Genomic DNA, 13,787 nt, shown 5'->3' on the forward strand with positions numbered 1-13,787 from the left:
TGTGTGTGTGTAGGGTGTCAGAGGGACTTTTCCAGATCGCCCAGAATGTCTTGTCTGCAGATGAAGAGCTGTTGCTAGGCAACAGAGCCAGGGACAGGATGGGCAAAACAGAACAAGAGGAGGGAGCAGAAAACTGTGGGAGCTGGAGGAAAGAGTGGCAGAAGGAATTGGAGGGGGGAGGGGGGGCTTGAGCCATGATGAAGACGACTTGTATGAGGAGGTCAAAATGAAAAGCTTCATCTTGAATATTTAAGACTGAGGTGGCGATTGTGGGATTGCAGAGGAGCAGACAGGGGGACGGGGAAGTGTAGGAGGTGTTGGATGTATCCTCTGTCACACACAGAGTTAGTAGCTGGAGTTATGTAACAGTCTGAAGTGTATTAATACATCTTGCTGCTCTTTGCTTGCTATTAGTGAGCTGCCACTCCAGCATTAATAACGGGCTTTCCAGTGCAGAAGATTCTCCCCTCGCCTTCAGCTCTGCTGGCTCCAGATTGCTCTCATAAATATTTCAGCCTTTCACCTGACAGCCAGAAGAATGTAGTGAGGAGCGAGTGTCTGAGGGATTTACTTATATGGGGGTACTGCAGAAGACGAAGATTTTACTCACCTACCCCTCAGATGGAGGTTTAATCATTTAGTTCCCATTTTTGATTTTGTTTGTTTTCTTAAATTTCTGCTACATTTACAGGATTATCGTGGCCAGCTGATCACAACTACTCTATCATTACCAAAAAAACAAAACACATTTTTGCCAGGCACATCAGGCGGTGCTGTGATTTGCTCATACATAGAGGTCAGAACTGTTATTTATATGATTGTTTCTGCTCCTAAGTTGGGGATTTTAACATGAGTATCTATGGTCTTGCCTTGTGTTTTGCAGCCTAGTCTATAGCCTATGGTGCCATCTGCTAATCTGAGTTACTAAAAAGGAGTGACAGTGCCCTATGAAGCATTTAGATTGGAAATGGCAAATAAAATCTCCCTATAGTACCCAGGATTGATCAGTTATGGTAAAAATAAACACAAATGTTTTGGTCAGGGCTAATACCCTCCATCCCTTAGAGTGAGATGGAGGGTATTAGCCCTCAAACATTTGGTAGTCCTCATATCAGAGCTGGCACCGGGATGGACCCTGGACAAACTGGAGAGATAACATGTGTCAGCTAGCCTGGAAACACCTCTGTATTCCCCTGGATCAGCCGAGGGAAGTAGGACCTGGCCCAAAGAACTGGTAGATGACTGAATGGATGGTTCACTAGTGGATTTGTAAAATATACATTCATTAACAGTTGATTTTCTTAGACTTTATTTACTTTCAATGGTCTGGCAATAAATGAATGTGGGTTTACTAACGAGTCAGTGAAGTAAGACTGAAACAAAACATCACAAACTGAAGCCAACAGCTGACGTGACTTTCTAGCCAATAATGGAAGTGTACGTTGATAAAGCCACCCTGTTATCGATATATGGCTCCCAAACACCATCTTCTTTTATACAGTCCATGGTTGCATCCTTTTATCACAGTCTTGTGCTTTCGCAGAAAGTAGTTTTTGTTAATCTCATCCCAAAATATGTTAGGTGGGTTTCAGAGTCTGTGCTCACAGTAAGACATCACACCGATCACCAATGAGTCATTTTAAAGCAGTACGTCCCCCACAGAGTTGCAGGAAAACACACAAGTCAGCTTTAAAAAAAAAACAAAACAAAAAAACCCACACACACAAAGTGGCATCTCAGTTCATGTTTGTGTTTTTATTGGAAAAACAAAATGTAAAGACGAGCATGTACATCTTGGAATGCAGATCAACTGAACCAAACAGAACAGCTGGACTGGGCCGGGCCTCGCCGCACCCATACACACACCCACACACACACGCACGCACACGCACGCACAAACAGAAAATAGAAACACCGCAAAGCACCGACCCCCGTCCCCACTAAAGTGAACTTGTGTACACACACAGCATTTGAGGCAATGACATTTTATTCTTTCATCACTTCCTGTTAATCTAAAACCATTTGTTTACTCAATGTTGCGTCAAAAGCTGCTTGTGTATGTCGATCATCTTTAACCAACCGCCCTGAAACCCTACGACACACTCGCCGCCCAACATGGCTCAAAATCGTCACCCTGCCTTGAACAAAAGGTGAACACACAAAGGAAAAGTGACATGCCCGAAACACAAGATCTAAAATGACTTCTTATTTATTCTATTTTTATGCTTTTCTTAAAAACATCTGACTTCACTCAGGTAAGCAAACTGTGAAAGCTTCTTCCTTCGCTCAGCTAACCAACACCTCCTAGGCCGACCTGAGGACCACCGACTGCTTTCTCCTGCTGTGCTCTCGACGCTAACCCACGAAAAGCCTCATGCATGAAGAACAGAAATGAAAGAAGACAGGAAGTCGAGGAAGAAAGGCGATCGGCCGTCCCGAAACATCGCAGTGACGTCAGGAAGCCAGCTGCGCGGCGACCGCTCGGCTGTTGAGTTGAGATCTGATTGGGCAGCTCGGCGCTGAGATGGGAGAGGGGAGTGGGACGGAGAGGTGGGGGTACAAGCCAGTACATGCAGATTCAGTTAGTTTTTTTTTTTTTTCCTTTTTGTGAACTTGTTTAATATGGACAGATCTGAGATTTTGAACATTCAGTTTAAGTTGTTGATACAGAACAGTATGATTAAATGTAGATTTTTGCAATAAGAGGTAAGTGAAACTTTTGACGGATTCTTTGTCTTTAACGCGAGCCCAGTTCACTTGGCGGTCATCATCTGGACAAATTCTGTGGAGAACGAAGAGGCGGAGAAAGAAAAGCCATCAGGAATTATAACACAGCAAGCCTCAGGACCAATCAGAGCTCTGGAGCTTCTAATAACACTCATGACCAAGCTCACCTTCGTAGTTGACCTGTCCGTCCCCGTCGATGTCTGCTTCCCTGATCATCTCGTCTACTTCCTCGTCTGTCAGCTTCTCTCCCAGGTTAGTCATCACATGACGCAGCTCTGCTGCACTGATGTAGCCATTTCCATCCTGACAAAGAGATGGGGAAAAGTGATCAGACCAACACGCGTGCCATTTCAGTGTTTCTCCGCATATCTACTCTGGATTTGTGAGGCAGGAGGTCAAATCCAAAAAAAGATCCCGTTTTACTCTTCACCACATCCTCCAACGAGGAGCACGCTGGATTAGTTAAGAGTCATTTACAGTGAGGAGCTGTGGCTTCATATCAGAAGTGTTGTTATGAAAAGGGAATTTTATTTTGAAAACTGACTGGCCACTTCCTTCATTTCTATTTCTGACTTCCTGCTTTGAATATGACATGAGGCGAGTCAGTTTCCCCACACAGACTTAAGTCGAGTCGTTTAAATGCTTCAAATGCATCGGGACGAGTGCTGAGAACACACCGAGGGCTCGTATGGAAGTTTTTTTCCCCACAAGAATTTACCAGCTCTTTTCTACTCTTCTTATCAACAGGATGTCTATATAGACCTACGCAATTTCTCTTGTTTCCAGTGACTGGAAATGGCTAGGAAAAGCAGCATAGTATGCCATCTTTCATAAATTTCCAACCATCAGAAATTAGAACGCGAGTGCCACCGATTGTTGGAGTGTTCTGATACCTTGCAATGTGCCTTGACGCAGCTGTTATACTGACTGCAGCATTAATACGTCAAAATATGTATGAAAAACACTTAAACCAGGCCCACCTTATCAAAGACTCTGAATGCCTCCCTGATCTCCTCCTCACTGTCAGTGTCCTTCATCTTCCTCGCCATCATTGTCAGGAACTCGGGGAAGTCGATGGTCCCGTTGCCTAGGAGTAGGAGGTAAATATGACTCATCATTGATAAAAGGGTTATTTAAAAAAAGACAAGTTAGACAGATGAATCCTTCCCCCGTGTCGAGGGAGGACAGCAGCGTACCATCAGCATCCACCTCGTTGATCATATCCTGGAGTTCTGCCTCGGTCGGGTTTTGACCCAGTGACCTCATGACAGTGCCCAGCTCCTTCGTGGTAATGGTACCATCTCCGTCTTTATCGAACAGGGAGAAAGCCTCCTTGAACTCTGAACAGGCAAACGAAGAGAAGAAGAAAGGACATTTACACTGCAGCTGTAAAGACGCGAATAAAATTAGAAGTGTTTTATGGCATCACCTTACCAGCAATCTGCTCTTCTGTTAGTTGGTCAGCCTAAAAAAACAAAACAAAAACACCAAAGAGTGAATTAATATGCTATGTTATTACCAAGATTGATTAAGAAAAAAAAAAGAAATCCAATACAATCGTTTTGGTTCAACAAACTAAGCATTTTTTTTTCTTTTAATGAGACTTGATTATCTTTTAAATTGAGATTAATCAGATCCTGCCTCATCAGGCATCACAAACAGTGGTGAGAACTGCTTCTGTAAGCAGTTTGTTGTGGTCGACTTGTGACATGCAAGCTTTGCCTGACAGAACTCTTCATCTTCGGTCATCATCTTCACAGTTTACCATAGCTTACTGCTTTTACTGTCATTTAATGATCTAAAATTTCCTTATTTCGAAAGGCTCATTTTAAAACTCCAGGATTATGTTACTTTGAAAGAGAGAAAGAAAGAAAGACAAACTCCTCACAACATCAACAAAAACACTGATAAGGCTTCAAGGCTTTTGATAATGACATTAGGAAGCAAATGCGGGGATTAATCAGGGATCTCATTACTTGAATCCAACCTTTATATCATCAAAGTGGATATCTGTTAGGTCTGCCACCAGCTTCGCTGCTTTTGGTTCTGTTTTTTTCACATCCCTGCCTCCACCTCCTATTCCTCCATCCAGTCTTAACCCTCCAGGCCCTCTGCGCTGCTTCAGATCCACACCTCTTCCTGCTCCACCACCACCTCCTCCTCCAGTTTTTATGGTCAGCCCATCGAGCGCTCCCCGCACCATCACCAAGCCCTCAGCCAGGCACTCAGCCTGCTTGCTGGTCTGGACGCCCTGCTTTTTTACTTCAGCCAGCTCGGCTTTGGTTCTCTGCAGGCAGTTCCTCAGGTCCTGCATCTCTCTGACAAGGCCATCCATGCGGCTTGATGACGAGTCCATCAGCATCTGCAGGAAGGCCCTGTAGCTCCTCTCCTGCTGCTGGATCAGCTCTTTATAGTAGTGCTGCTGTTCGTCCAGGAGGTCATAAACGGTGGACAAGCTCACCAGCTCGTCTTCTGCTGGGTAGACGGCAATTTTCTTGGGCAGCATGACGAGTGGGTGATAGCAGGAAGGGCAGGAACTGGGAGGAATGGGTGGATGAAAAAAATGGTTAGACATCTATCCGTCGCTTCTGATTGGCAGAAAGGATGGAAGGAGGAGACTTTGCCATGTTTCTGAATAGTTACATATTCAGGAACATGGATTATAAGATGCTAAAAGATGTTTTTAGTTGTCCTGGATGGGCAGACGGATGCATCAGTCGTCTCGTCTTTCAGTCATTCCAGTGTAGGTGGATGACAGAAGTTTTCCCCAGAGCAGAAAGAGTCAGCAGATTGGCACTGACCAGCCAGGTTGATGGAAAAGTTGCTCCACCTGTTGACGTTTTCCTGTGTGTCAGTCTCTCAGCCAAGCTTTCTATCCAAGTGACCAGGCACTGTTCTTCCCTGGCTTCAACTGCCTCCAACAACTTTGGAGAACCCCTCTCTTAGCAGTGTTTCAGCCTCCCCGACACATGGACATTCAAAACCTCCTGCGGAGGCTCAACACATGAAGAGCAGCGGAACAAAGAAATCGAGGCTGGAGGAGGTCAGTGAAACTTATCAGTAAAATTGACGTTAGGTGTGTGAGAGTAACGGGGTCCAGACCAGGGGGGAGGTCATGAGAGTTCAGTGTGTGTGTGCGTCTCCACATGTATATGCTAATCTGTCACCTGTCATCTCACTGCTACATTTGCAGCTCCCAGGGAGGATCGGTTGGCTAGTCATCTGACCTCCTGCAAAGCATCATGGTTCACACCAGGTGGACCCCTCGGGAAGTTCCCCTTTCTCCACTTACTAATTTGTCCCCAAAGCAGGCCAAACTTACACATTCTCCTCAATGCAGATTTTTTTTTTAATTTTCAGTTTGTTTCTAGATTAAACTTACTACAAAAACTGTCTAAGGTGCCAAAACTATCAAAATCTATACAGCTTTAGGGAATTCAGTTGCACTTTTGAATCACAAGGGTCATAAATAACAATAAGAGTGCCTGTAATTGATTACTACGTCTTCTACAATGAACATGTAGCTTGCAAAGGGGGAACAACAATAGGACATGCATCCTGTTCATTTGTTTAGTTTTCCATTCCATTAATATGATACAGGTATTGGGTTAATAAGCTATAATCCTCACTGGGAAGACAATATCAAGCCTGACCTCATCATTGCTTTGCTCGTGAAAGATCTTATCATCTTTATATTTGTTTTTGGATGAACTTTATTGTGTTCATGGGAAGAAATGGTAGTTTAGATAAAAGCTATAGAAATACAAAAATATTATCATGATATTAAGGCCCTAATTATTTAGCACAATTGCAGACTGGTTAACTAATTAGAAATCTATTTTTTAATAAAGTAGATTTCCTTGAACTTTGTGGATATGCTCAAAGGGAAAGCGAGAGGTCGGGCACATTAACAGCACTATCTACATGATCCTGTTTTAATAATAAAAACTGCCGGAAGCCAAACCTGAAACTGAAACTAAAATGGTAAAATGATCAATTACCTGATATCTGAATCAAAATATGCTGTGTACTCATGTGACCCAAGGGAAAGGCGGACACTAATGATGGCACTGATCTGTGTCAGGCCGAGCGATGGTTAACAAGCTGCTAACACCTCTAATATCCAGGCCAAATTCCTCTCAAGGCGCCTGGCAATAGAGCCGCGTCAAGTATGAGGGCTCTATGATTTCCTTCTACAGCACCCATGGGTATTATTCTGAAATGTAAAATTAAACTCCGTGCAGATGGCTTTGATTAAAGCCGAACACAACAGCTTCTGTTCCCTGTACTTTGACAGTTAAAGTGAACTCATGATGGACATGTCACGCAAGACAAGTCCGTCTGCTTTTAAACGAATCCTGCATATGTAAGGAAGTACAAGGAAGTACAGCTTCAGCCTACTTCCTGTGTCAACTTTCTCACGTACGTAGCTATAGCAACCACAAACTAACCACAGGGTAATTTCCCCCGCAGGAAATGGCCTTGTAAAGCAGCTTTTAGAGGTCATTATTAGGTTCGGGGACTAGATAGTTAAAGTACAAACTCTGGAGCTTGAATTACATCAACCAATCAGAAGCAAGACTGAAACAAACATTAACAATGTCAAATCCAAGATAAAGCCAACAGTCTTCACTGGGGGTCATTCGACTAACTTGAACCATTCAGGACCTGAAGCGATTTCCCCCCTCAAATTCTTTCTTAGAGGGTTGATCAGCGCCAGGTGGGCAGCTTGAAATAACAGGTGTGCACCTTGAACCTGAAGGCTGTTGGTTTGTGTTCCTTTTCAGATGCAGGCATCTCTCAGATGACTAATTTTTTTGGACATGATCTCACAATAACAAAAATAAACATTATGAAGAACAGCCAGAGTAAACTATATTCTGATCTACAGGCTGAAGAATGCCAGTCAACATCTGCACGCTTGTTCTCTATATGTCTAATACAGTAAATACACACACAGATACAGAGCTTTACATCTCCTGTGTCAAAACACTGTTTTTTTAAACAAACACTACTAATTAATCCATTATGCAGCCCTAATAAAAACAAGCTGAAAAATCAAACGCTCCCCTTCTGTAAGGAGTTGTTTTTCTGCTTATTCCTACAGAAAAAAAAAAGCCAAATTCAGAGCCCTGTAGCCAATCCAAAAAAATTCAAATAAAAGAAGCCCCAACAACAATTATCTAACACTAACTTTAAATGTGCTACTGCAGAACAGGAATATGAAACGTAAGGCCAAGAAACACTCAAAACCGGCCCACTCAAGTAGGGCATAAACCTCTCCCAGTCGATGTGCAATGAGTTTGACTTCCCTGCTGCAGTGCTAACCAGGACAAAAGCTGCTACAACAGGTAAAGTGGAACTTTAATTACCTGGGACTGCTGTTTGCACTACTGTTAAGAGTCTGGGGTTTTTTGTTTTTTTGTTTTTTGCCCCTCACATAATTATATCATGCATATTTATATTTTTAGGCAGCAGTTTATGGTTGCATGTATTTGACTTCCTCTCTTTGAAGCCTAGACACATGCTAGCTTTATTATAGACTTTACACTGGGAAGTTCCACACCTTAATCTTATTTGTAGACATAATTTTACCTGATCGGACCGATATGTAAAGATTCACACTAGAAACTACAGCCAGAGTCATAAAAGAAAGAAATGTTTACAGTTTTATTTTAAATATGTTATTAAGTATCATCAGACTACCTGGTTAGGTTAAGGTACTGTTTTAAGGTCAGGTAGTAGTACCTGGTTAGTTACCAGTTAGGTTATGGCACTCTTAAAAACCACCTGGTGAAGTTATGACACCAAAGAGAACTCTGTTAGGTTTAGGTAATAAGGGGTATTTGGTTAGGGTATGCAGTAAAAACATAACCAGGCAAGTTACAACACTAAAAGCCACGCAGAGAGGTTTAGGTGCATTTATGTGCTTTAACCAAAAATGTTTTTTCAGTAAATGTTTTTTAAAAACATGACATCAAATACACACTGAACAAAAATATGAACTACAAAAGGATCAATTTTTATACTTAACAATAGGGTCTTGAACGCAAGCAACTCCCTCCACAAGCTATAAACGACAAACCTGGGTGGGATGCTACCACTCCCCTGGAGACTGGCACAGTGCATTCATGGACACACAACCCAGGAACAGTGGTGTATGTGCGTGTTTAAATAGTATAAATAGTGTAACACGGTGCTTGCAGTGTGCATCCACTGCAGCTCAGACTTTTCATCTAGGATCATCAATCTGTACTTAAAAATGTGACGTCAAAACAGGTCAAACACGTTTTATTCTACGCAAAGCGTATGCATGTATGTACACCATAACCTCTGGCCTAATTAGGACTATCAGCGGCTTTTACAATGGTTGCACGTTGGACTTTGACAGCTCTTATCTACAACTGTTAAGCTAACGCCTATGATAATATGCACCCTTACATAAATGGTCTGAACATGAAGGGCAGATGTGCACCTTTATTTTACAGCTCCATGTCTCAGAATAATCAGCAGAGAGAGGCAACTCTCCTCCTGAGAAAATTAGCCATCCTTACATCCTTACTAAAAAACAGAAGAAAAGAAACCACCGGAAAATCAGACTATCGGCGAGGGGATCACTGTTAGCTGTGATGCTAACCAGCCAAAAGCTCCACCACAACTACCAACTGTGGCCACCTGTAACGAGTACTACCTCTCAGTTCTCAGTTTGTGAAGGTGCTTACGGCTCCAAAATCTGCTGCAATTTCACAGAGTGGGCTCTTAAAGAGGGGGGGAGGAAAAAGCCGCGGTGGTAATAAACTGCTCCGCCCGCAGAGTCTCTGTCTAGTACCGCCACAGTATTAACGTTCGTCCCTGAGCGCTCTACTACGGAGATATTTCAACCCCGCATCTGGCTTCCAGTCAAGTTCACACAGCTTAAATCCACACACATCTCAAGGCACGGCTGGTTAAAATACTCACCATGTCTGTGCGAAGTTCCAACAGCGGGTCTGCTAACGCTACGGGGGGACAGAGGGAAATGGACGGTCGCCACAGAGCAGGAGGGCTGGCTGCTGCTTGGGGGCGGGTACGCAGGACAAAGCACCGCCGCACAGCTCTCACGGTATTCCTCCGCAAAGACCAGTGAGTATGGCTCCCGCGCTCGCTGCACGCGTTCATACGCACCATCTTGTCATTTTTAATTTAAATCCAGAGAAGTTAGGAGTTGGAATAACCGCACTTAGTTAGAAATCAGGAAGGAAATCAAAGTGGAACTGTTTTTCAATTGAATGGTAAGGTCTATATTATTACAATGCTTGGGTAGGTTGGTGGTGTTGGGAGTACATATACTTTAGGAAAGGATGTGATACAAGAGGTCCAGGCTTCGTTTCTTTTTATTTTGCCAGGAAAATAGGAAACGGCTTCGGAAATTTAATGAAACATGTGCAAATATGCACAAAAATATAGTACACAAGTCTTGTCCTGTCTTCCTCCATTTGCCACTAGCCAGTCATGGCAGATGGCTGCCCCTCCCTGAGCATGGTTCTGCTAGTGGTTTCTTCCTGTTGAAAGGGAGTTTTTCCTTCCCAAGGTCGCTAAATGTTTGCTGATGGGGGGGTAGACACTCACTGTTGTACTCTCTATTCTGTATATATTGACAAACACTCCAAAAGACCAGTTGTGTAATTTTGTTCTGTTTCTCTTCATTAAGAATAACTTCTTGACAGCCAATCTTCCACAGAGACCGTTTCTGATAACGCTTTAATGAACAGGAGATGGATCTACTGAAGCTCCAGATGCATCTCTCAGGTCCTGTGTTAGGTCTTTACTGGATTTTTTTGTTCCCCTGTTTCTTAAATACTTGACTCTTGGATATGGTTCATCTGCTGTAGATATTTTTTTAAGGTCGGCACTTCTTCTCTTGTCTTTGACTTGTCCCATTCTCTCATTATTTTCTAAGGAACCACAATGCTGAGATGCCTAAAGATACAAATGATCTGTAGACACAACACTGGTCTGGTCCATCCTGTGAGTGAGGTGCCTTTTCATCCTTGAATGATTCACTGCTCAGTATTGAGTGGCTTGATAAACAAGTAAAATATGTTATTTTGAAAATGGTCGGGTACAAACAGCCAATGTCCAAAGAAAACAAGAAAGATCTTCAGAAACTCTGGAGAACTATAACTTCACTGTCAATGTAAATGTGCTTTTGCAGAACATTTGCTGCTTGAGTTTCAAAATTTTAATGTAGGAATAACATTAATAAATTAATAAATAAATTTAGCTTTTTAAATGACTATAAGGACTTTTTTTATGTATTTAAAACATGAATGTGAATGACAAATATGCTGTAGGCTTTAAATTTTTTAAGTGGGACACCTGGTCACCCTAGTTGCAGGAAATGTTGAGCTTTAAGTATCCGTCACCTGGACATGGTATGTTATTTCACCATTTTTGACAATGTGGTGGAGTCGGGGGATCATAGCACTGAGCTTACATCATGGTGGATGACCCACTCTACCTGTTAAACCACAACCACTCATATGCTGCTCTCACACCACATTTCTTATTGTGTGACAAAAGATCACGCTCCAGGAAACAGGGGGGAAAAAATGCTACAGCCTGAAAAGAAATGGTAAACATAGATAGATGTAGCTTCCGGCTCTGCAAAGTGGCGTTCTCATGAAGTCCCCCAAAACCATTCTTTCATTATACTGGCCACCAGGGCGGGATACCTGTGATTGACTTAATATCCCATTTCAGGTCATCACTAATAAAGCGTTTGGTCAATTTTTGTAAAGTTTGGTTACTTTGAAAGGAGGATTATGCAGTACATTCTCATGGACATTAGCAAAGGCAGTGCCAAAATGCCTTAAACATTTTGCAATGGTCACCTACTGGAAAAGTTAGAAACATCTTCATGGCCTCAGTTGCTTTTTTCAGGTCACAATGAAAAAAAAAAAAGATTTTGGAAACTTTAAAGATTACCAGGATGATTATCCACAACATGAGTTTGCAGTGTACCTGGTTTACACTCATATCTACCGCTCGGGTGTCACGTCTGATTTCAACACACTAGCATGTTCAGATTACCAAGTTTAGAGGAGAAATAAACATATTTACCGCACAATACAGACCATCAAGTCTTAATTTGGGATTAAATGTAATTAATTACACATGGTGAGGTTAATGTTAACTAGTGAAACCAGCAGGACTGGCCTCATGTGTCAGTCAAGCTTCAATTTCCTCCCATTAGTTATTGCTGTAATACTAAAAACATTTAAATCAGCATGTTACCTGCCCACTTTTTGCCATCGCCACCAAATACAGGTTAAGGTTTAATTTATTTTTTTTTTAATTGCAGTTAAAAAAAAAATTACAAAATAACATTGCTAACAAGCATAGCATGATATGTGTTTTGGTGTTGTTTATGGCCATTAATTATTTTCTGTATTTACTTTAGGGTTAGATGGAACAATGGCGCTTACTTAATTTTCCAACAGCTGGTTACGTGAATATGTGGATCTTATATCGTTTGGCTTTAAACATTAGTATTCCCACTGCACAAAACTTGCAGTTTCACTCTGTACAATTTGACTGTTTAAGAGCATCGACAGTCCCATTAGGTTGAGGCATCAGTTGGTGAGTCAGCCCAGACATTTCAAATGTCACCTGTCGCGAGAATGAGAGGAGCTTTCTGAATATGGTTTGCTGTTTTCAAAATGTAAAAAAGGCTTAAAACATTAGTTTTTTTCCTTTTATGCTGAAGCCACTGGAATGATTTCTGCATGTGGTTTTGGATTGCTCTGTATTTATTGGTCACATTAAAACATATTAAAGTGATTAGGAATAGTACTGCAGGTTATGTATATGCAGAAATAATATACTTACATTTTCATCACATAATTTAGGAGTTGCCAGCCTACATTTTTGGCTTTGAGAAACTCTCTATTAAACCTTATCCAGTCTATTTAAAATGATACTTTATCCAGGATACTTAGAGTGCTGTTACCTGTCAGCACCTGTCCACTCTCCAATTAAATAAAAACCTCTCTTTATGGCGTCCCTTCAATCTCAAGGTAGTTTCTCTTTTACATATATTTACATTTAAGGCAAAATTAATGTCATCTGGCGATCTGTTGGCGTCATTATGTTTCATGACAATTAAAGATATTAAAAAATATATCAATATCAATAATTATTATGACCTCAATAACGCGGCACTAACACGCTAGCTCGGCCGCGCAGAAACTGACGGACTACTTTGTGTAACGATCTTTTATACAGGCGGAAGGATACGGTCTAAACAGCGCGGCTGACGGCACTGGGTACAGTTGCAGTTTTGATTTTGAGAGCCGGATTCTGATTGGACAGCGCGGACCCGCAATGTGCTGCACGCTGTAAGGAGGCTGCTGATTGGCAGGAGGGGATCTGCAATGCGTCAAACCACAACGCGTCTCCACCGCAGTTGTAGACAGACCGGAAGGCGGGTAAGATCTGCCAGGTAGTTTACAGGTGTGTGGCAAGCAGAAATTAAGACGTGTTATCCTCTTTTTATTTAAAATTACACTTTTAAATGTATTTGTAACAAAGTTTGTTGTACAATTATTGAGTAATAGAATAAAACTGATATCCACCTGAAAGTTAAAACTGTCTGCATGAATGTTTTGTTTGTTTTCTGACTCTGTTTGAAAAACTAATTGCCCCCTGCTTTTAAATCATGAATTAACTGTGATTAACAACATTTAACACAAGTTAAATTTTACGAACCACACTCAAGAGAAGTAGACTAAAGATGTCAAAAATATGTATTGGTGTCACTTTCCCATATATTTATCATCATGTCACATTTTAAAGAAACCAAGTAACATACATCTATCAGTCTGGAAATAGTTATAAAGTTTATAAAGTCTAAAAAATTTTGGACTCCAGCAAACGCCAGAACAAGTCTTGATAAGTTAGATAGTATCATAGATAGTATCTTAGCCCCAATATCAGGGGCTAAGACTCTGCACAGGTGCGTTTAAAACGACTCCAACAGCAGCAGTAAAGGTAGAAATGGGAGAAATGCCATTAGAAAT

General features: G+C 41.7%; 1 protein-coding gene across 1 annotated transcript; it reads right to left on the reverse strand.

The window, feature by feature from the left end:
• Window positions 1-1,734: 1,734 nt before the first annotated feature.
• Window positions 1,735-9,827, reverse strand: calm1a (calmodulin 1a). The gene is made up of 6 exons (XM_005738733.2): window positions 9,688-9,827; window positions 4,162-4,192; window positions 3,924-4,067; window positions 3,708-3,814; window positions 2,895-3,030; window positions 1,735-2,782 (listed from the first exon to the last, which is right to left on the reverse strand). Exons 1-6 carry the CDS (start codon window positions 9,688-9,690, stop codon window positions 2,754-2,756), a joined length of 450 nt encoding a protein of 149 aa, XP_005738790.2. The 5' UTR covers window positions 9,691-9,827; the 3' UTR covers window positions 1,735-2,753.
• Between the last annotated feature and the right edge of the window lie 3,960 nt (window positions 9,828-13,787).

Source organism: Pundamilia nyererei, unplaced genomic scaffold (genome assembly GCF_000239375.1).
Source record: "Pundamilia nyererei isolate P.nyererei 1_Seehausen unplaced genomic scaffold, PunNye1.0 scaffold00086, whole genome shotgun sequence".
Lineage (NCBI taxonomy): Eukaryota > Metazoa > Chordata > Actinopteri > Cichliformes > Cichlidae > Pundamilia > Pundamilia nyererei.